Below are 23,075 nucleotides of genomic sequence, written 5' to 3' on the forward strand. Positions count from 1 at the left end.
ACAACGGACTGGTGATTTATTTTGAAAAATCAGCCATTGAAAACCCTATGGAGCATAGTTCTACTCTGGCATACATGGAGTCACCATGCGTTGGAATCAATTCAGTGGCACCTGTTTTTTGTTTTTTTTTTAACATTAGGTCTCCCTGGTCTGGTTTTGTTTCCTCTCATTTTATTCCTTTAAATCTCCCTATTGTGATTTTTTTCTTTTAAATGTGTGACGAATGTTGGCAGATAGAAGATGCATAATTAAAGGATTTAAGAACTATATTAATTTCACGTGACTAGTGAAACGAGCATTGAGCTAGTACTATTTCTGTCACTGTTACCTTTAGATAAGTCACAGCCCTTCTAAACTTCATTTCATCATCTGAGGGGTCTAACTCACTTTGCTCATTCCCAGGAGGGTTGTGAGGACAATCGCTCATGTATGTGCACAACATGTGGAAACCATAAAACGTTACACAGTTGTAAATGTGGAAGATGCTGTGGCTTTTAGTGTTTTCACATTTGTCCTTGTTTTGATTTTGTAGATTCTTAAAATTCCAATTCATAGCTAGAACCATATATTTAAAGTGAAGAGAATAACAAGGAATGTTTGCTTTTCAGAGTCTTCCTTTTTGAACTTCCACGATTCAGACTGCGAGCCCAAAGGATCACCAGCTTGTGACTCTTTGCTTTCCCTCAACACAGAAAAGATTCTGGTATGCTTCTTTCATCCATGCTTTCTGTGTTTTGTGACCTAAAACACAATGAGCTAGTTCCAGTAAATGGGGGCTGCTTCTGTTTATCAGCTAGGTCCAGTTGGTTTTATGTGCACAAGGTAAAGCTAGGTCATCTGTTATTTGGTCACATTGAATTGTTATTACTTATGAATGGAATGGTCCATCATTCTGGATCTAGGAGACCATGGCTGAATCTTATTTCTAGGAGTCCCTGAGTGGGGCAAATAAGGTTAAGTGCTCAGCTACTAACCAAAAAGTTGGAGGTTCGAGTCCACCCAGAGGCATCTTGGGATTCAAATATTTTCTACTAGTTGCATTTCTAGTTTAAGATGGTACCAGCCAATAACCTATGGGAGAAAGTTCATCAATCTTGACCTTTCAGTTTCCCTAGGGTGAAAATAGGGAACTTACAGTATACATTTAATCATTAATTCTACAGATATTTGGAGCGCAGTGGTTAAGAACTCAGCTGCTAACCAAAAGGTTGGCAGTTCGAATCTGCCAGCTGCTCCTTGGAAAGCCAATGGGGCAGTGCTACTCTGTCCTGTAGGGGTCACTATGAGTCAGAATCGACTCAACAGTAGTGGATTTGTTTTGGTTTTTTATGTGCTGGGAATATAGCAGTGAACCAGACAGACTGTGTCCTATACTCATGACTTTTACACTCACTAACAAAATGATTACACAAATAAATATACAAGAAAATTATGCAAATCATATGAAAGAGAAGTAAAGGGTAATGTAATGTAATCTTATTTAAATTAGGGTGATCAGGCAAGACAGCTTTCAGGCACTGAAACGTAAGCAGGGACGTGAAGGATGGGTTGGGGTTAGTCTACTAGGAATGTCAGTTTCTGTTTTTAAATTTACTTGATCATAGCTCCTCACCTCTGTCCACAGAAGATATCTACAGGGGTAGTATTAGACATGGAATAAGATACTTTTTGATCAAGAATTCAATTGTTCATACTATACTTTTCCTGCCCGCTTTTGTTACAGATTTTATTTCTAATAGAAACAATTTTACATCAGATATATTTCTTTAGTAGTTCTTGATGTGGCTTGGTAAATGATTTCTTATTTTATGGGATTTCATTTCTGTTCTCATCCCCGTATTTTTCAGCACAAAGTCTTGGCAAGTCAGATGTTCATCAAATATCATATCAAATACTGGATGAAATATTAAGACTTTTTAAATTTTAAAAGCAATATCTATAGTTTTTTCCCTTCACTATAAGCAGTTTATTAAGCAATGAAATTGTTCAGATCTATGTGTTTATCTGTAACTGTTTGACAGAGAGGAAGGAATTGTGTTCTGGCCACACCTAAACATACGTTGTTATGCCATGTCTTAAAGAAACCTTACAAGATTCCTACGTGTCAAAGCTCCTAGCTACATAGTAAAATAAGAAGGAACTAATGGGGTGTCTCTTTAGTTACCAAGGTCTTACTGGAGAGAGTAACACGTAAAACATCCCTGTGATAGTTGGATTTCCAGATGTCTCATTTTGTCTAGCGTTCTGGATGGGGTGAAGTAGAATGAGTGAACCTCCCAAGATGGGCTGTTCTTCTGGTCTGCACCATTGGCTTGTAATTTTAATCAGAGCTAGCTTATTCTTGACCTGTTCTATGGGCAAACCAAATACCACTTTGTATCTGAGCATTAGTATGGGTTTTGAGTGTACAGGGAATGGAAATGGAAATATCCGAAACCCGAAACCCTGTTATTTAAGTCAGTGAAGCTCAACAAATCACAGTTCATTTTGGCTAATAAATGCCAGTCATTAGCTAAATAGCATATAAATTAGTCGGAAGAGTATCCCATGTATAGTTATTTGCCTGTTGTATATGCCTGTGGATATCTGTATTGTGGATTTAAAAAAAAAGGAATTGGGTTGTCACTGGGTTCTAATCCTAAAGCTTTGCCAAAAGCAACACATCCTTTAGTCTCTTAGTGTCTTAGATTTCCTGTGTGTGTGTGTGTGTGTGTGTGTGTGTGTGTGTGTGTGTGTGTGTATGTACATGTTTTAACTATATCTTATGTGACTGGTATAAAGTTATAATTTAATGAGTATGCTGTAGGCTAAGTGGAAACCTGATGGCGTAGTGATTAAGAGCTACAGCTGCTAACCAAAAGGTCGGCGGTTCGAATTCACCATGTGCTCCTTGGAAACTCTGTGGGGTAGTTCTTATTCTGTCCTATAGGGTTGCTATGAGTCTGAATTGACTCAATGGCAATGTGTTTGGTTTTGGTTTTGATAGGCTAAGTACATCAGTACTTATTATTAACAATAAATCTTCTGGGGAAATGGCAGTTGTATGGATTATCAGACCCTACTTTTGTCTTGGCTCTCCTGCCACAGGTACATATGTGTATCTGCATAGTTTCTTCAAGGATGAGGCTACTAAATTAAGTAGGATGGTTGATTAATAACCTGCTTTGCATTATTTAATAGACTGTCTTATTTCTTGGTGAAGTTTCACTGGCCCTTTTATGGCATCATCTCTGTGCAACTTGTATTATTTCTAAAATATTGTTAGAGTTTACAAAGTAAGCCCCATTGGAGGACTGGTTGTTAGAATGTAATCTTTGCAACATAATTGAGTTTATTAAAAGGCCCTGAAATTATGGAGTGAACTCTTAAGCAGCTGGCAAGATTAATCCCTATAGAAGTAAAAAGGGACCACTAATTGGAAATGGGACCACCAGTGATATGAGGGAGCAAACCTGTTATACCACAAACTATGTTTTTGTGATTAGTATGACTTGAACCTAATACTTTCTTACTTTAATTTAAATCAAATGTAGTTTTAGTTTTTAAAAATACAAGTTCACAGTATAAGTTTTCTCTTCATTTGTGATAAGCTAAACTGTCTTCTTGGTATTTTTTTCAGAGCCAGGCCAAGTCTATTGCAGAACAAAAGAGATTCCCATTTGCTACTGATAATGACAGCACAAATGAGGAGTTAGGTAAGATGAATCTCAGAATATTGCTGTATTTGCCTAGAATTATTAGATGCAGAACAGGAAGGCAGGGTGGTGTGGTAGAAAGAACACTGAAGCTGGTTCTGCCAATAACGAGCTGTTTGACCTAGGATAGGGCATTCAACTCTTCTAAGGTTCCAATTTATTATATGTTTTAAAAGAAAAAAAAAAAAAAAGAAAGGGAATGGATGGAATGGTCTGTAAGAAATTTCCCAGCTGTGTTTCTGTGGAAATTAGTAATTATTAATCATTCATGAAAAGGTTGTTTGTATACTGTCATAAATATGAACAGTTAAGAAGTGAAAGAATACAATCACAGAAAACTTACTTTATCCTTCTGTGTAATAAAATAGCTAAGTTTAAATTTCTTTTATTCTTGAGGCCAGTCGGTTCTTGCTGGGTCACAGAATGTGGGTGTAGACAAACTGAATTCATTCATATCTGCAAATGTGTCATGTAGTTTGGCTTGTCCAAGGCGTGTTTAAAGCAGGCTGGTTTCAGCAGTGTCAGACGTGCTTCTGATGTGCCTCCCTTATTGCCCAGTCCACTTGCACAACTGAATAGACACCCAGATGCTGCAGTAGACAAACTTAAGTACGCGGTGGTCCCTGTGGGGCGTGGTTGTCCGAAGCTCTTGTAGGAGATCTTCTCAGTCTCACTTAATCATTTTACCATTTTTGCGGCCATCCACAGTTTGTATTGAGATGAACCATTTTTGATATTGTCTCCTTTCTCCTGTTAGTGTAGGTCATTGAGAGCTGACTGTTTTGAAAGTGCTAATCACTTTTTGGAGCCCTGGTGGCATGATAGTCAAGAGCTGTGGCTGCAAACTAAAAGGTCAGCAGTCCAAATCCACCAGCCACTCCTTGGAAACCCTATCGGGCAGTTCTGCTCTGTCTTGTAGGGTCACTATGAGTCAGAGTTGACTTGACGGCTATGGGTATGGTTTTTGGTTTAATCACTTTTTGGTGACATTTTTTGGGAGACTTTGAATTAATTACCCTTTAAGGCTTCAGATTTGGTCTCTTCTGAAGTCTTTGGATTCTTTCAGCTTCATAGTCACTGTATTTACTGCTGAATATGGGTCCTCCTCTGTACTCGTAAGACTAACGCTGGGTAGTATAGGCCCTAAGCTGGCTTAGTTTTTGTGCCAAAGGTTTTTTTTTTAAATGCTGCTGCTTCTTGGAAAAATGACTTCTGTCAGGTTATACATTGCTGGGACATAAAGCAAATACAGTTCTTATATCTTTCCATCTAAAAGTAAACATTATGTAGAATGGAATTACTGGTTAGTAGTGATTTCTGTAGATTTCCAGCTGTTTCCTTTGTCTTTGGACATCACAAAATTTAGATCCTAATAGTTATTTTTATTTGTACAAGATTTGGATTAGGGTGATTTTTTTTTTTAAACGAATACTTTTGATTTTTCTCATAAAATGTTTATTTTTAAATGGGAAGATTTAAGAACTGCATTTGATATATTTGAGTGGAATTGCTGAAAGTGAAGAGGACTCGAAGTACTTACTGATGAAGATCAAAGACTACAGCCTTCGTATGGGTTACACCTCAACATAAAGAAAACAAAAATCTTCACAACTGGACCAATAAGCCACATCATGATAAATGGAGAAAAGATTGACATTGTCAAGATTTCATTTTACTTGGATCCACAATCAACGCCCATGGAAGCAGCAGTCAAGATATCAAACAACATATTGCACTGGGCACATCTGCTGCAGAAGACCTCTTTAAAGTATGAAAAAACAAAGATGTCACTTGGAGGACTAAAGTGCGCCTGACCCAAGCCATGATGTTTTCAGTAGCCTCACATACCTGTGAAAGCTGGACGATGAATAAGGAAGACCAGAGAAGAACTGATGCATTTGAATGATGGTATTGTTGAAGAATATTGAATATACCATGGACTGCCAGAAGAATGAATGAATCTGTCTCAGAAGAAGTACAGCCAGAATGTTTCTTAGAAATGAAGATGGTGAGACTTCGTCTCATGTACTTTGTATGTGTTATCAGGAGGAACCAGTCCCTGAGAAGGACATCATGCTTGGTAAAGTAGAGGGTCAGTGAAAAAGAGGAAGACCCTCAACAAGATGATTTGACACAGCAGCTGTAACAATGGGCTCGAGCGTGACAGTGATCGTGAGGATGGTGCAGGACCAGGCAGTGTTTTGTTCTGTTGTACATAGGGTCACTATGGGTTGGAATTGACTTGACCGCACCTAACACCAACAGTCATGGCCAACAATTTAAATATGTTCCCAGAAGTACAAAATGTATCCCCTAAAACCATTTTTTCTTATGGCTCATTCATTCATTTGTTCATTTAACAAATATTTACTGACTGTGGGAAGATTAATTAAAAAATTCTAAAAATTTAGATCTGAAAAGAACCTTTGAGGCTATTTTCTACAGGCTTGTTAAGACCTACAGAGTGATGAAGCGTGACTGACGTCACACGATCACACAGCCCATGAGTGGCAGAGCCAGAATCTGAGCCCAGATCTTGGCTTTCTAACATGTGATCATTCAAATAACCACGAAAGCTGCACATTTCTTAGTGCCCATTTGTGTAATCATGGAGGAATTCAGACTGTTTGCAGTCCAGCCCCATACACAGCTGGTACAGCCTTGACGTATTTCAGTGTAGTCTGTTGTTAAGAGGGTGGGCTCCGGAGCCGGGCAGCCTCTTATCACTGCTCACTGTTCCTTCCTCTTACTTGTTTTAGCTTCTTTATACCTCATTTCCTTGCCTGTAAAATGGGGACAATAAGTGTATCTACCTCAGTGCAGTTTAGGAGTGAATGAGTTAATTCATATAAAGGCTTAGGACAATGCTTTGCCTGGCACATAAATTATGAGTGTAATACATATAACTACTACTACTATTATTATTGCTTTTACTACAAATACTAATACTCCGCCACTAAAGATGTCTCTGGTTATCTGGATTTTAGATATCTGAATGATACCCATTCTTACCATTTTGAGTATGAATTTGACCTTAGTTTATCTTTTCAAAGAAACTAGGTTAAAACCAATCCTCGTTTTATTTTGAAGAATGCTTCCAAAATCTCTTGTATTATTATGATGTTCAATATTTTTGAATTTTACTTTTGTCAGGTTACTTATAAAGATACTTCATATCTTTCCCTGCATTTAATTTTCCTACTACTTTTAACTGCCAAGGAATTTAGGCTCTTCATGACAGTAAAAATTTTAGTTGCCTATCTTCTTGAACACATAGTAGGTCCTATCTGAGGGATGAGAGGACTAGGGCGATGTAATCTAATCTAGAATATTAAGATAAAAAACTTTTTTGGGGACAGGTGAGAGTTTAGTCAAAATCTTGCCATGTTTTAAGAGGTTGTCATAGCTCTAATTTCAAACTATCACTTGCCTAAACAATTTGATCAAAAACTGGTCAATTTTACTGTATATTTTGGGTAGTATTTTGACTATATTTTGAATAGGCGAGGCAGGGAAAAGGCCGTCATTGCATTGCAGTGGCATTAATTTTCTGTAGTTAAGCATTTATAGGCTTTATATTAATTTAAGTCCCTGTTTTTGTTCAAACTAGGTAATTGGAAGTAAAGTAAACAATTGGAAGTAAAGTAAACATCTCTAGATATCTAGATTTGTGATGCTATTCGAGTATTTCTCATAACTTTTTCAGTAAAGTCACAATACAATGTTATGTGAATATTATTCAGGCTTATTAATAGCTCTTTTTATATGCAGATAGAAAGCACGATAAGGGTTATTTGGGATTTGGAAGTGCGTGGTGGGCTTAGAAAAAGATAATTCTTGTAGGCAGATATTTTATAGATTAATAATTTAATCTAGATAGAACTGGAAGGCTTAGTGGTGGAAGGTTCAAAGTAGAAGAATTCAATGATATCTTGTTTTCTTCTAGGATTTCTTTTACTGCTTCCAGTCCTTGGAGGTATATTTTAAGATTTAGCAAAGAATTTAGAGTTAGTGATTCCAGTGTGAAATCTTTTGTCATTTCCTTTAATATTTTTGTGTTTTGTTTCATAGCTATTGCTTATGTGTTGATTGGCAGTGGTCTCTATGATGAAGCAATAAGGCATTTTTCAACAATGCTTCAGGTAATTTTTTTTCTTAATTATGTAATTTTAAGTTTATTGTCATGACAAAAATACGGATTTATGCATAGCTAAAGTACTGAAATAAAACATCTATTTTAAGACTATACAAGACAGTAAAGGAAATCACATTGACTGGGCACTTTTTGGTGCCAAGCCTGGTAACGTGCTCTCATTTATTCTTTGCAGCATTACTTCATTTCAAATGAGGAAAATGAGATATAATGAGGTCAAGTAATATGTTCATAGTCTCCCAGCCATCAGGTAGCAGAGATGGGATTCAAGTACAAGTTTGAAAAAGACAGTTTACCATGATATCTCTCATAAGATGTAGACACTTGAAATTCCAGATGTTTACTTTATACATGGGAGTTGATCTGCATGATGACTTAAGTTACACTCATGAATTTGTTTCTCACTTTAAAAGATAATTATGAGACTTCTCAATGGAAATATGTGAACCTTCATTGATTGGGGGCTAAGTTAAAGTCTGGCTAAGATAAAATGCATAAACACACACATGTAAGAGTTGCGCCGGAGACCTGTATTGAAACCACTGACCTAACCTCAGTGGCTTTGTTTCTCGGTAGCTACTTACCTGTATTCACTGTAGGTGCTTAACTATTTATTATTTATATGTCTGTCCAGTAGACTACAGGTATACCCAAGTTCTAATCCACTCTGCTAAGCAAGTTACTTGACCTCCTGGGTTATGAGGATAATAATAACTACCTCCAAAAAATTCTTGTTAAGTTTAAATTAAATATATAAAGTACTTAGTATCCAATGCCCACCACCTAGTAAGTCCTTAGTAAATTTTAGCTAATCAGAGTGCCATTCTAGTATGTTCATCTGTGCTAATCATAGTAAGAGCCAACAGACAGCTTAAAATCTAGCAGGTAGACTTATTTTTAAAATAGTAATTCTGAAATCTTAGTTCTGGCTTTTGTTTCTGGTTTTTAAAATAAGATTAATTATGTAGACAATTCTTTCTTGGTTCTTAAAAATTGATGAGGTTTGGTTTTTTTTTTTTTTTTTTGTTATTTTGAGGTCCTCATGTCAAAGCAGCTGTATGTTTTGGTGCTGAAGAATATGAAATAATATTTTTCAGTGGAGATTAAAGTAAGAAGGACAGATTATAAATAGTTTTAAAAATCACCTTTCTGTTTAGCATTGAAAGGTTATAAAGGGTTAACAAGCACTTATTCGTAGTTAACACTTGAGCCCTTGTTTGAACAGGAGGTTTTGATTCATTTGTAGGAGCAAATGTCAGTTAATTTCCGGAAATCAACAGCAGAAAACAGTAGGAACTTGCAGACATATTATCAATTCATTTAACTTTTTGAAAAATACTATTGTCATTATAGTTGAAGGCAGTATAACAATATTAAGACAAAAATTTTAATAATAAAAAATATTTAATTATGCAGGTCTAACATTACTTAAATTTTTATTACCTTTTCAAAGTATGCATTTGTAAATGTTTTATATTCTGAATATATGTACTCTCTTGTATTTCTTTTTAACGTAATTTTATACTGTAAATGTTTTTCAGTATTTCTACATAATATTACGATTTTAGCGGGCTGTATAATATCTTATGCTTCTCTTGTAATTGCATTCAGAAAGCAAATCAAGATTTCTCTGTGCAGAGAAAAGATACTAATATATTGAAATTTGATGGACATTTTCATCAGTCTATGCTACAATGGAAGCCCTTGTGGCATAGTGGTTAAGAGCTTGGCTGCTAATCAAAAGGTCGGCAGTTCAAATCCACCAGCCGCTCCTTGGAAACCCTATGGGGCAGTTCTACTCTGTCCTGTAGGGTTGCTATGAGTCGGAACCAACTCAACAGCACCTGACAACAACAGCATGATACAATGGGTTGTTTTCAACTGAGAAGTTCTTTGATAATATGTGTGGATTATAAGATTGGACTGCTTTTCTGGTGATTCAGGCTATTGATGGGGCAGGAGTGGAGGATGGGGAAGCAGCAGAAAGTTCAAATACTCCGGGCCTACCAAAGAAAGAACTGGGTGATCATTTGTAACACGTTTTTATATAGCAATGAAAATGCCCTCTTCTTTCCTGTTGGTGCTTATCTTGGTACTTTCTTCTTACCCCTTATTTCACTGCTTCCCAACATTTTTCACATCATGGCACATGTGGAAAGTCATATTTGTTTGGCACACTGGGGTTAACAGAAGCAGATTTAGAAGCATCATGTAAAGCTTGGTGGGAATTTGTCACATTTTCTTTCATTATATGATTATGATAAGAAAAAGATTTGATATTAAATGCTAAAATTTTTTTTTTAATTCATAAGATTAAAATCTTACTTGATTCTGCTTTTCTGGACACAACTTTTCTGTATTAGGCTTTATGTTTGAAATTGCTGCACACTTTCCAGTTCATGAGTTTTTAGCTGATTTCTTCAAATTCTTGATAACTAACACCATGAAGGAGCCCTGGGGGCACAGTGGTTAAGAGCTATGGCTGCTGCAGTTCAAATCCACCAGCTGCTCCTTAGAAACCCTATGGGGCAGTTGTACTCTGTCCAGCAGGGTCGCTATGAGTCAGAATCCACTGGATGGCAATGGGTTTGATTTTTGCTGTTTTTTTTAATACCGTCAGGAAACCACATGTGTAGGTGGTAGCAAATGGCTGAAGAATAGTTATTGTTTCTTTTCCAATTAACAAAAACTTCTTTCTCACCACAAAACAGAATTTACATTGACCAGTCTCTTTAAATTGTATTTTAAGGGCATGAATATTCTTTAAATCTAATTGCTTTTCTTTTTCTTTTATTGACAAATACAGTGTTAAAGTTTCTTGTGGTGATGAAATAAGATTTTATCCCAACAGTACTTTTTCATATCCGGTATTTCTGAATAGTGATGAAGCTTTTCCTCAAGCATACACGGATGTTACTGTACTACTTTTCAGTTCTTCAAATTATAACTGAACTACATATCACTAGAAAATCGTTTTTGTCAGTACATTAATATATTTTCACCTGTTTCTTACAGGATCTTCCTGTTGTTCAAAAGTCTGTTTTTAAGCTCATAAACATTCTTTAACAAATCTGCAAAGTGATAATTGTTCATACACAAAATTTTCAGTTTTCTTGAGTTTAGTAAGTCTTGACAAAACTTTTCTTTTGGACAACCGGCCAACTCCAATATGAAACAGCAGAGGATGGTATTTGATTCCATTTGCATAACAATGTAAACAAATGGGACTATGAGGACTTAGATTTTATTAGATACACCATTTTGATAACATCATTTAATACGAAATTTAGATCTACTTACTAGAGCTACTTAAATTCCAGAATGATCCTTTGCTGTCAAGCTTTCATACCTTGCTGTTGTTGTAGCTATACCATCGGGGTACATGCCTATGGGATAGTTCCATAATCTTATGTATTTCAAAGTGTTTGCTTGAATATTTATCCACAGTGGTTCATTTGGTACTCCTGTACAGGAAAAAAAATGTTCTCCAAGCATCAGGATTTTTAATAGCACAGTTACAAGGTTATACATGTGAACCTGCGTTGAAACTCTTGATTGTAAAAGCATATGAATGAGTGCTGTCACTGCATCAGAGCCATTATGTCACTTGCACATGATGTGTGTCAGTGCATCTGACAATAGGGTTATTGGGAAGGGGGGCCTTTTCTTTATTTCTGTGCTTCTTTGGTCCCCATACAGGGCTAGGTAACATAAGTGATTCAGCAATTTTATGAAGCAATTTAGCCTTTACTATTAATTGTGTTTCTGAGCTTATCTGATTCTGATCTGATTCTGGTATAACTGAACTCATGAAAGAACTTCATTTCATATTTTACATTAACAGGCAAAATCTAAAACATTTTTGCATACGATTTTTAAAAAATCCTTTAAGTATGTATGTGGGTCTACATAGTTTGCCATCATTGCTTCATTTTATAACTCGCTTGTAAATGAGACACTTAGGCTAGTATTTAATTGTCATTACATTGCTTATGGGAGTTCCTGAGTAGTGCAAACAGTTAACGCAGTCAGTTGCTAACTAGAAGGTTGGAGATTTGAGTTCACCGAGAGGCACCTCAGAAGAAAGACCTGGTGATCTACTTGCAAAAAAATCAGCTATTGAAAACCCTGTGGAGTGCAATTCTACTCTGATACCCGTGGGTTTGCCATGGGTCAGAGTCAATGGCAACTGGTTATATTGCTTATGCAGTGACTTTTTTGGCTTAAATGTATTTATCTTCAAACCTAATGACTTTCTAGCTTTAATTAAAAAGCCAGTCCTGTGGTGGAAAAATAAATATCTGTAAAATTTAAAAGTCACTATATAAGTAATATAATGGGGATAATATATTATTTCTTTATGGATTCAGAAGATCAATTTTTTGAGAATGGAGACATCTAAATGGACGTAACTCCATTAAAGTAACTATCTCATTAAACCATTATTTTTTGTTCTGCTTAAAGTAAGTAAAATTGGAAGTTTGAGATAATAGTTTTCATTTCAGTCAATTAAAATTCTGAAAAATTTATAAAATATAAATATTATTACTCTTACTCAAAATTACTTTATTACTATTCTAAGCCCAATTTGTTTTTTAGGAGTAAACATTGTTTTTTATTTGAAAAAAAAAAAACAGTAATTATAACATTCTGTAAAGACAGACTTTTGACTTATTGTTAATGTCCAAAACCAATCATAGATAAAATAATAAATAAGTAAAGATTTAACAATCCAGGAAAGTAATAAAATCAATTATTTAAATGTAGGAACAATTAATACTAGATGATAAATATAATAACTACAATAATTGTACATCCTTCTGTGCTACAGCTGCTAACCAAAAGGTCTGCAGTTTGAATCCACCAGCCGCTCCTTGGAAACACTATGGGACAGTTAGTTCTACTCTGTCCTGTGGGGTCGCTATGAGTCAGAATCGACTTGGTGGCAATGGGTATGATATTGATGCTGTTAGAAAAATTCTAAAAAGAGAGACTAAATTAAATAAAATGTAAATATGTTACATTGCACAGAATAGCTGGTTGCACTGCTAAGAAGCAAGTCACTTCTTAGTAGTGGTCAGGCCAAAGGGGTGGTACAGAGCAGGGAGGGAAGGGACTGCTTGAAAGCCACTGCCACACTCTGGCCAGGGGGCCATACATAAAATCCCTGAGTAAATATTGGTTGAACAAATGACTAAAGCCTGTACAATGTACAGTGGGAGCAAGAGGAGAAGGAACAACTTTATTTTCCAGGAAGGAGTCAGAGAAGAGGTAGGCTTTGAGCTGAGATTTAAGAATAGAAGGAACTTCTTGGGCACAGAGGTGATGGGAGGGTGTTTCAGGCAGAAGGAAGAACATTTGCAAATACACTGAGCTTGGGAGAGCATGTTGTATCTAGAGAACTGTTGTTAGTTGCTGTCGAATGAATTCCGACTGGTAGTGACCCCATGTGTGCAGAGTACAACTGCTCCACAGAGTTTTCAAAGCTGTGACATTTTAGAAGCAGATAGCCAGGCCTGTCTTCAGAGGAGCCCCTGGGTGAGTTAAGTAGCTCTACTTTTTAAAGTGTAAAATGAGGGAGGGAGTGGGAGGAGATGAAGCTGAACAGTAAGGCAGGAAACTGACCAGTATCTTCTGCAAAGGCATATGGATACTACCTAGTTGTTTTTTCAAACTGTGGAGTCGGAACTGACTTGATGGCACCTAACAACAATAGCAACCCTTTAGTAGGAGCCCTGGTGGCGCAATGATTAAGCACTTGGTTGCTAATAAAAGGTCAGCAGTTAAAACCCACCAGCCACTCTTCAGGAGAAAAGACCTGGTGATCTGCTTCCATAAAGATTACAGCCTAGGAAACTCTAGGGGGCAGTTCTGCTCTGTCATAGAGGGTCGCTATGAGTTGGAATTGACTCGTTAGTACACAACAACTCTTTAGTAGGACCTGAAATTAATTGGTGGGTGTTATGGATTGAACTGTGTCCCCTAAAAATATGTGTCAACTTGGCTAGGCCATGATTCCTAGTATTGTGTGGTTGTCCTTCATTTTGTGATCTGATGTGATTTTCCTATGTGTTGTAAATCCTAACCTCTATGATGTTAATGAGGCAGGATTAGAGGCAGTTATGTTAATGAGGCAGGACTCAAGCTACAGGATTAGTTTTTATCTTGAGTCAATCTCTTCTGAGGTATAAAATCGAGAATCGTGAGCAGAGAGAAGGGGGACCTCATGCCACCAAGAATGAAGAACCAAGAGGGGAGCACACCCTTTGGACCTAGGATCCTTGCACTGAGAAGCTCCTAGACCAGGGGAAGATTGATGACAAGGACCTTTCCCCAGAGCCGACAGAGAGCTGGCACCCTGAGTTTGGACTTTTAGCTTCCTACACTGTGAGAGAATAAATTTCTCTGTTAAAGCCATCCACTTGTGGTATTTCTGTTATAGCAGCACTAGATAACTAAGACAGTGGGTCAAGACTAGTACTTTTTAAAAAATGAAATATACATTGATTAAGGGTAGGGTTGTATAGCCGATTATTGTGATTGCTGTCAGTAAGTTGTACACCTGTAAAAAGTTGAACTGGCAAAAGTTGTATGATATATTTACAACAGTGACAAAATAAAAATAAAAAAGAGTATCTGCTGAGGCTGCTTATGTATGACCAGACACCTCATGGGATCTGGTTCCTTGGTTTGGAGGTTTAGGATCATGGTTTTATGGAACATCCCAGTTATTTGGCCTAATACGTGTTTAGTGCTTCTGTTCTACCTCGTAGTTCATTGTGTAGTGCCTGAGGTCTTAAAAGCTTGCAAGGAGCCATCCAGGATTCAACAACTGGTCTGTATTCACCTGGAGCAACAGAGGAAGAAGGAGAGTCAGGAATAGGAGGAAGATACGGAATGTGTGACTAATTGCCTCCCCGAACAACTGCTTCCTTTGCCATGAGACCAGAAGAACTGATGGTGCCCAGCTACCATTACTGAACATTTTGATCAAACGCTGCATAGAATAATGAGACCAGAAGTTCAAATTCTCATGGACTTTAGACTTCTTTCTGGAGCCATGGAGCGTGGATGAACCCCTGATGCTATTGCCTTGAGATAATCTTTAAACCTTAAACCAAAAATAACACCTGAAGTCATCTCAAAACTAAACAATAGTTTAACTTAATTAGTAAAAAAAGGCCTGCCTTGAGCATTGTGCTCTTTTAAGAACTCTATATATGTGATCAAATGGACAATAGCAACTCGAAAGATTATATAGGAACCTTAAGGGTCAGTGAGTTTATGTTAATGAGGGAGGAGCAACTCAGAAAAGGAGGGTAAGAATAGTTGCACAACTCCAAGAATGTAATCAGTGTCACTGAATTGTGCATATAAAAACTGTTGAGTCGGTGTATGTTTTGCTGTGTATATTCTCAACAACAACAAACTAAATAAAATTCAGAAAAAAAATGAAATATAGTAGGCTAGTAAGTATCAGATTACATTGTGTATAGTAAGGGTGGGTATGACTTAGAGAAACTTTTGTTTCCTCTGTGTGTGTGTGTGTATGCGTGTGTGTTATGCATCTGCGTATGGTGTACTGGATTGCAATGTAAAACGTATGTCTTCTTATATATTGGAGTAAAATAAAGTTTGAATATTACTGTTGTAGGTATTGGGGTCACATTGAATAATTTCAGTTAGGGAAGTGACACTACTTTAATGTTAGATTGTTTTTGATGCGGTCTAGAGAGTAGATTGGAAAAATATAGGTAATTGCAGTAGCTGAGATAAGAAATGAAGGCTTAAAACAGCAAATGACAGTTGAAGCAGAAGAAACAGATGTGAGATATACTTACGAGGTAAAATGGCCAGGATTCCATGACTAAGTATATTAGTCAGAAACATGAGAATGACTCCCAAAGTGGCTGGTGCTGGCATCAGGGTTCATGGGGATGCTAGTCACGTAAATAGAATAGCTATTTAGTTTAGTACACCATTTTCCAGTTCACCTCTTGCTTGGGTGGTATATTTTAAGGCTTAACAAATTTGAGAGTAACTTTCGATCTCTCTCAAGAGTGTCATCACAAAGGATGGGCTATGTTGGCTCTCCGCCTTCTGCCTCAGCCTGACCGGAGGCTCTGTCCTGTTGACTTTGTTCTGTCGTCTGGCACATGTCATTGCTATAGAAAAACCCAAGGCAATCTTACTTTGATTACTCAGTAGGTAACTTTTTTTTCTTGGTGCCCCCCCTCAGTGTACCTGTATCCCCCTCCCTCCAAGCCACCTGCCGTGCCTTTCTTTCTTTCTCTCTCTTCTTTCTTTCTTTTTTTTTCCTTTTATTTTCCTCCTGCCCTTCTTTAAGCCAGCAAGAATATTTGAATGTCTAACGTAGTTATCATTGGTGCAGGATTAAACGGTGCCCTTTACCTTCTTTCCTTCAATTTCTATAATGAAACGTATTATTTAAAACATATTTTTCTAATTATAAATGTATGCATATTTTAAAAAATTATAAAGAATACAACAGTGTATCAAGTAGGATGGGAACATATCTAGTAATCCTATCCTCCAGAGGTAATTATGGTTAATACTTGGAGAGCTTTTCCCTGTGCATATCCTGACCCATAATCACATGTAAGTATTATATCTGACATGTAACTACCACACCTCTGCAGTCCTGTGACTTGTGCTTTCTTTCCACTTGGGAAATAGGGAATCCTTTCATGCCAATTATATATAAGTTATAAGTTACAAATCCAAAGATGTGGGGGAGAGCAGGGAGGTAACTTAAATGAGCAAAGTAAATTGCTGTAACGTACTGGAGATGGGAGGGAGCTGGAGGGGGCGGGTAAACTGATCAGGGCATGCACTGTCTAAAGAGGCAGCCATTACTTAGCTCTAGTTATTTATTATTATTTTGCCATGTAAGAGTGCCAAAATGTGGGCTTATCACTGTTGGAGCTTTTAATTTTATAAGAGAAGCTGGAAATCTGGACTTCTTTACTTGAATTTTTCCAATTTTTAATATACTGTGTAGGCCATACAATCTGCTGGCTAGGTTGTGTCCAGTGACCCACCAGTTTGCCACTTGATATAGATGTAGCCCATTCTATTTAAAGTGGCATCTTCTCCTTTGTCTTTTCCCATTTACTTATCATTGAAATTGATACGTTCTACAATGCTGGCAGATAACCTACCTCAGATTTGAAACTGAACAACAGAGTCGTCTCTAAAATGCCTCATTTGGTGCAGTTCTGTTCAAATTCTTTAGCAGTGTTAAGAGTTTCAACCAGGACCTCATGGCCACAGGCTGCTTACTCTTTTTCCTGAAATGTAGAGCAAAGGATTCAGAGAAGAGGTAAAAATTGCAGTGGCTAAATGTAGAGGCATTGCACTCAGCACTTAGGGTAGTTTGTACTGCTAACCTGTGTAGTGGTGTAGGGATGTGGTGGACTGAAACCGGCAGATACTTTGTCCTGGGATCTGTGTTTCATCTCGTCCATCTGGATTGGAATATAATGGGTTGCAGAGAGGGTCTGTTTTTTAATTCTAACCCATTAGTACAAAGTATTAATCGCCACCAGATTGTGGAGTGGAAGCACTTCTTGTTCCTCATTATGATGACTCAGAGGAGTTCTTTTCTTTTCTGATTATTCTGTGCATATTTGAAAGGAAACTAGTGAGAGGCATTACCCAGTACTTGTATCTGTTTACCTGTCTAGACCCCCATTTTCTCCTATGTGAGATGTGATTGCTAATGCTGCCAGGTCATAGAGTTGTTGAGAGGATTAAATTAAACAAGATACTGTTTGGAAGAAACTAGCCATAGTGCCTGATGTTTAGTAGGTGCTCAGGAATGTTGGTTCCTTTCCCTTTATTATGTTATTCTAATGCAAAACTCTTAGTACATATCTCATTCACACAAGCTTTTAGAATACAGACTTTCCAGGTTGGGGGCTGCTTGTATTGACTTGTGAGTAGTAGTAGTATAAAGAAGTAGAGCTTCTCATTTGTGGCATTAATATGCGTTAAGCAGAAACTGATTTTTGTTTTGTTTTGTTTATAGTTTTTGACGTGCTTCTGTTTTGGTCTGACTAGGAGGAGCCTGATCTGGTTAGTGCAATTTATGGCCGAGGGATAGCCTATGGAAAGAAGGGACTACATGTGAGTATGTTATAGTTACAATTGCCATAGTGCCTACACTACCTGACAGGGCCAAGGGGTCAGATGGAGCCACTTACTGTTCAGTGAGCTCTTATAGCATAAGTAGTGGTGTTTTTTCAGTTGTATAGATGAGAAAATGGCAATAGAATGATTTACTGAAGATCAAATGACTTCTAAGTGGTAGACTTGGGATTTCTACCCAGGCCTTCTGAGGTCAGTTTTACCACACTTACACTCCAAAAGGGCAGCGTTTGCTTGCCTAAACTTGATTTCTTGATGAACTGGACAGAGACCAAGAAAAGCCTGAGACTTTGACTGCATTCCTAAGAGGTATTCTTTGTTCAAACTAGAGATCAGTCATCAACACTTGCAGTTGGACTTGTATTTTGAATTCCTTTCACAATTTTTAAAAATTGGATAAAGGAACAGACTTTTTTTTTAATGTGTAAAATTTATTTTTTTTATTTGTTATTACACATACTTTTCTCAGACAGGCATAATATCTTTGTATTCATAATCGGTTTTCCCCTTGTTTCTCTGAGGAAGGCAGGATAAAGATTATAATAAACATGTTTTATACAAAGGCACCATGGTGTAAAAATTAAGACTTAACTGAGATTATATGTAAGTAATGAAATGGTCTAAGATTCAGATCTCCAAATTTTAAGTCTGTAACGTTGGACGCAAATTTTTCTGTTTTGTCTTGTTGTATGCTGAAAATATTCAAATGATATTATGCTTTGAGGAAGAAATATCAAGTTTTTTTGCCAATAAAAATATACTAAGCTGACCTGTTGGAGAAATTTTATATGATATTTGTATACTTTATCATCCGAAACATAGATGCAGAATTGGGAATGAGGGAGGTGGTTTAGGTAGGAAACAGTGTTGCCTTGAGAGGGTCAGTAACTGACCAATATGGAGTTGCTCTATTACGGAGCTAAGCTGCTTCTTCCTAATCCCTATCTCTTTTAATTTTATATCTTGGCATGAAATTTCTATCTGTAAACGAAGTTACATTTACATTTTAAGACTTTTAAAGTTTTTTTTTTTTTTGTACTTCAGATAAAGGTTTACAGAACAAATAGTTTCTCGTTAAACAGTACACATACTGTTTTATGACATTGGTTAACAACCCCACGACATGTCAACACTGTCCTTTCTCGACCTTGGGTTCCCTATCACCAGCTGTCCTGTCCCCTCCTGCCTTCTAGTCCTTGTCCCTGGGCTGTTGTGCCCCATTAGTCTCGTTTTGTTTTATGGGGCTGTCTAATCTTTGGATGAAGGGTGAACCTCAGGAGTGACTTCATTATTGAGCTAAAAGGGTGTCCAGGGGCCATACTCTTGGGGTTTCTCCAGTCTCTGTCAGGCCATTAAGACATATTTAATATAAAAGTTACGGTGGCAAATTTTAAACAGAACTTACCTAGACTTCTTCAAGTGTAGGTATATTATAGATAGGCTTGTGGTTTTTGATTGAGACTAACTTAGTCCCTTTTTCACCCCTCGTTGTCACCAGTCAGCATCCTTTTGCGTGCTGGTATCCACATACTCATCCTTGAAAGCGGTTGATACCGTGTTTGAATAGGTTAAATTGAGAAAACACACTTTTTAATGCCATCTGTGGAACTTCTTGAAGGCAGACAGGCCCAAGGTGCTATTGATGGGTAGGTAGACTTGAGTGAGTTAAGTAATTGTAATATCATAATGTATTTATCTTGGCAGAACATCTCTTGTGCAGAAGCTAAATTCATATTTACTTCTAGAATGTTGGTTATATCATTACTAAATTACTAGTCTTTTCAGAAAATCTTTTCAGCCTTGTTTTGAGTAACAGTATGTCTCATACTAAGCTAATGCCTTTTTAAGGACATTAAGAATGCTGAACTTGCTCTGTTTGAATTGAGCCGAGTAATTACCTTGGAACCAGATCGTCCAGAGGTATTTGAGCAGCGAGCAGAAGTGAGTGTGGTTTTCTTTTTCCCTGTCATTATTGGATTAGTCAAATCTCAGATATCTTTTTTCCTATTGTTTTATTACTTGTAAATTTTAACTTCGTCTATACTGTTGTGTTTTTTCTACATAGGTACTTAATGCCCATAAGCATAGTTGAAATTGCTAGAAAACTGTGGACTGAGTGATACTCCTGATCTAACATAAAATAATATTATTTAGTACTAAAATATGTGGTTATGACATAGACTTGTGCTATTTGTCATTGTTCATTAAAAAATATATCACATGTGATATTTACCATCTATATACTTTAGCAAAACTTAGTATGACAATCTGGTAAAAATCAAATGTATAGCCTTTTGAAGCAGCATTCCACTGATATGTGTGTTTGTGCATTTATATATGTTTATGAGATATACCAATGTACCTAAATACACAGATCAGGTAAGGCTGATTATACCGAAACCTTAAGGAACTTAGGACTTGAGGTAGACAGAGAAGTGAAATGTGGTGAAAGTGTAATGTCATACTTGCTAGAGTAGAAACTCAGAAGAGGTGCTTGTTAAGGAACAGAGGAGGCACTGCCTAACAAGCACTGGTGAGGGGGAGTGATGGGAGTGTTTGAGGAAGTCACTGTGATGGTGACATTTAAGCTGGATGAAAGCCCATGTCTTGGGGATAAGAGGCGGAAAAAGATGTTCAGAACAGAGAAAAGAGTATGTGCAAATGGAAATGTGTTAGTTTTCCCATTTTCATAAAGTAATGGTAAACTCCCCATGTCCCATGTAGTGTTTATTTTACTACCCATATAATCATGTTAAATGTTTTAAGATTTACGCTAATGCATTATCTCAGTAAAACTTAACTTTTAATCATCTGATATGGCATGATTCATGGTTGGATTAAAGAAAAAAATGACTTTCTTCTCTCTTTTCTGGGGAGAAAAACAGCAAGTAAAGGAAGCAGTACATGTTTAGTCATTTTACATGTTTAGTCATTTTAAGGCTGTTTTTGTCAGTTTTTTTCCCCTCAAAATTATAGCGTCTTATAGTTCAGTTTCATAAGGTGAATTTTATGTCTTGTTGGGGATTCAATTTTTTGAATAAAATTCATTCTGAATGATATAACTCATCTCTTTTCTATTTTGGATTGTAACTACTAAAGGTTAAGTGATAGTAATTTGTTAATTACTGTGTGAGAGACTCTTTTTGGTTTTCGTGTGAGAATTTGGTGGTTAATTTGACAACCATCTGCTCTAAGCAGGGAGTACTGATGCTTTTTCCCTCCTTACTCAAATGTTATTTTGAAATGTTATGATAAAGCATGAATTTAATTAAGCATACCTAGAAATAAGACTTATTTAGAAGGATTTTGAAATTTGCTTATTAATAAGCGAATGGTGTATATCCAAAAATGATATTGGTAACTAGAAAAATAAATCTCAAGTATGTTAAAAACATGTAGTAATTTTACCTTTTCTGGTATTACTAAAAAGTAATATCACTACACAGTAACATTTCCAGTTAAATTATAGCATTCCATTTACATATACCAGGAATTATTTCATGAGAAATCTTTCATCTTCATGCTTTCTGGAAGAGTCTGTATTTAATAGCCATAATTTAACCTTTGTTATTACTCTTGTTATTATTATGCATCTCAATTATTGTTCTGGGTTGTGATAATTTATGTATCTAGGAGTTAATAAACTAGGTAAGTATGTTTTTCCTCCTAAAATATGACTCCAGACCACTGTGCTCTTTGAATTCTCAGGCGTACTTTTTTACAGTCATTACGTTTCTCTCCTCTTTCTGAGCTACCATTCTTGTCACTGGTGATGTGCCTTCCTGGATCCTCTCTCTTTTGCTGATTTTAAACTCCTATAAAGTAGGAGACTGGTTAATAAAACTTGATAGAAATGATCTATAAGAACGAAATAAACCCTAATTTAAGGACTTTTGTTCAGGATAAAGTACTTGGATTTGATTGCATGAATATTGATACCCATTTTGGATTTTCTCACGTCTTTTTGGTTTACTTTTTCATTCTGAATTGTCCTCTGTATTATCATACTGACTGAACACAGCTGATTGCTAGATGAAAATTGATTTTCCAGACAGTCTTGCAGATAGTTTTTCTCCTGTTTTACTGATTGTGATTGATTAGTGAAGAGTTGTTAACACAAAAAGCTTACAAAATGCCTGGAAACTTAGAAATTGTCATTCAGCACTTCTCACCATAAAGGATATAGCTAAAGACCAAGAAGGACTTTGTGTCCAACAATTTGTATGCTTCGATGGTTCAAAGTTATCTTTCAGATTAATTTTAACACCTTGATGTTTATATATATACATTTGTATATATACATATATACATACATACATGTATATACATATATACATGTAGATATACAAATATGTATATACATATATGTATATACATATACATATACAAATATGTATATACATATATGTATATACATATACAAATTCCCAATTTTTGGTTTTATAGACTTTGGAAAGACAAATTGTAGGTCAATGGAAAAAAGTTCACATTTCAAGAAAAGCAACATCTGTTATAATCAGAACATGAAATAATGACAGGGCAATCACTATAGTCATAGTTCATGAATCTCCTTGACGAGACTAAGGTTAGTGGCACCTTAATTTGTTTACTTTGAACCTCAGTGCGTGGGTTCCAGAATTCAAGTGTGCTGAGAGTAATTTTGTGAGTGGAGTGTGGTGAAGTGGAATTGAAAAGTTACAAACATTGGCACTGTTAGGATTGGTTATCGGACTTTTTCTTGCCTAATTTCACGTTTTGGATTCATAGATTCTGTCCCCTCTGGGTCGAATCAACGAAGCAGTGAGTGACCTCACTAAAGCTATCCAGCTCCAGCCTTCAGCACGGCTGTACAGGCACCGGGGGACCCTATACTTCATATCAGAGGTGAGTTGTTCTGGTCTTGAGCCATTTCGTTTCATGATGGTAAAGATTTTACTTTTCCTTCTGCCTTAGGAAGCTGCTATTTGATAGATGTTTGGTTTGGAGCTGTTTAGTAATATGCTTGTGAATACAAGAGAGTTATAAAAGCATTTTCTTTACCTGAAATTAAAGTGCAG

The 23,075-nt window shown here is 36.5% G+C and overlaps 1 protein-coding gene across 1 annotated transcript in view; it reads left to right on the forward strand.

Annotated features, from left to right (window-relative positions):
- Positions 1 to 23,075, forward strand: part of TTC13 (tetratricopeptide repeat domain 13) — a 97,409-nt gene that overhangs the window by 34,058 nt on the left and 40,276 nt on the right. The window contains exons 2-7 of the mRNA XM_023728156.1: positions 609 to 703; positions 3,620 to 3,695; positions 7,767 to 7,837; positions 17,932 to 17,997; positions 19,867 to 19,959; positions 22,786 to 22,902. Of these exons, the coding sequence (XP_023583924.1) occupies positions 609 to 703; positions 3,620 to 3,695; positions 7,767 to 7,837; positions 17,932 to 17,997; positions 19,867 to 19,959; positions 22,786 to 22,902 (518 nt within the window). The remainder of the gene's footprint in view (positions 1 to 608; positions 704 to 3,619; positions 3,696 to 7,766; positions 7,838 to 17,931; positions 17,998 to 19,866; positions 19,960 to 22,785; positions 22,903 to 23,075) is intronic.

Source organism: Trichechus manatus, unplaced genomic scaffold (assembly GCF_000243295.1).
Source record: "Trichechus manatus latirostris isolate Lorelei unplaced genomic scaffold, TriManLat1.0 scaffold00021, whole genome shotgun sequence".
Taxonomy (NCBI): Eukaryota; Metazoa; Chordata; class Mammalia; order Sirenia; family Trichechidae; genus Trichechus; species Trichechus manatus.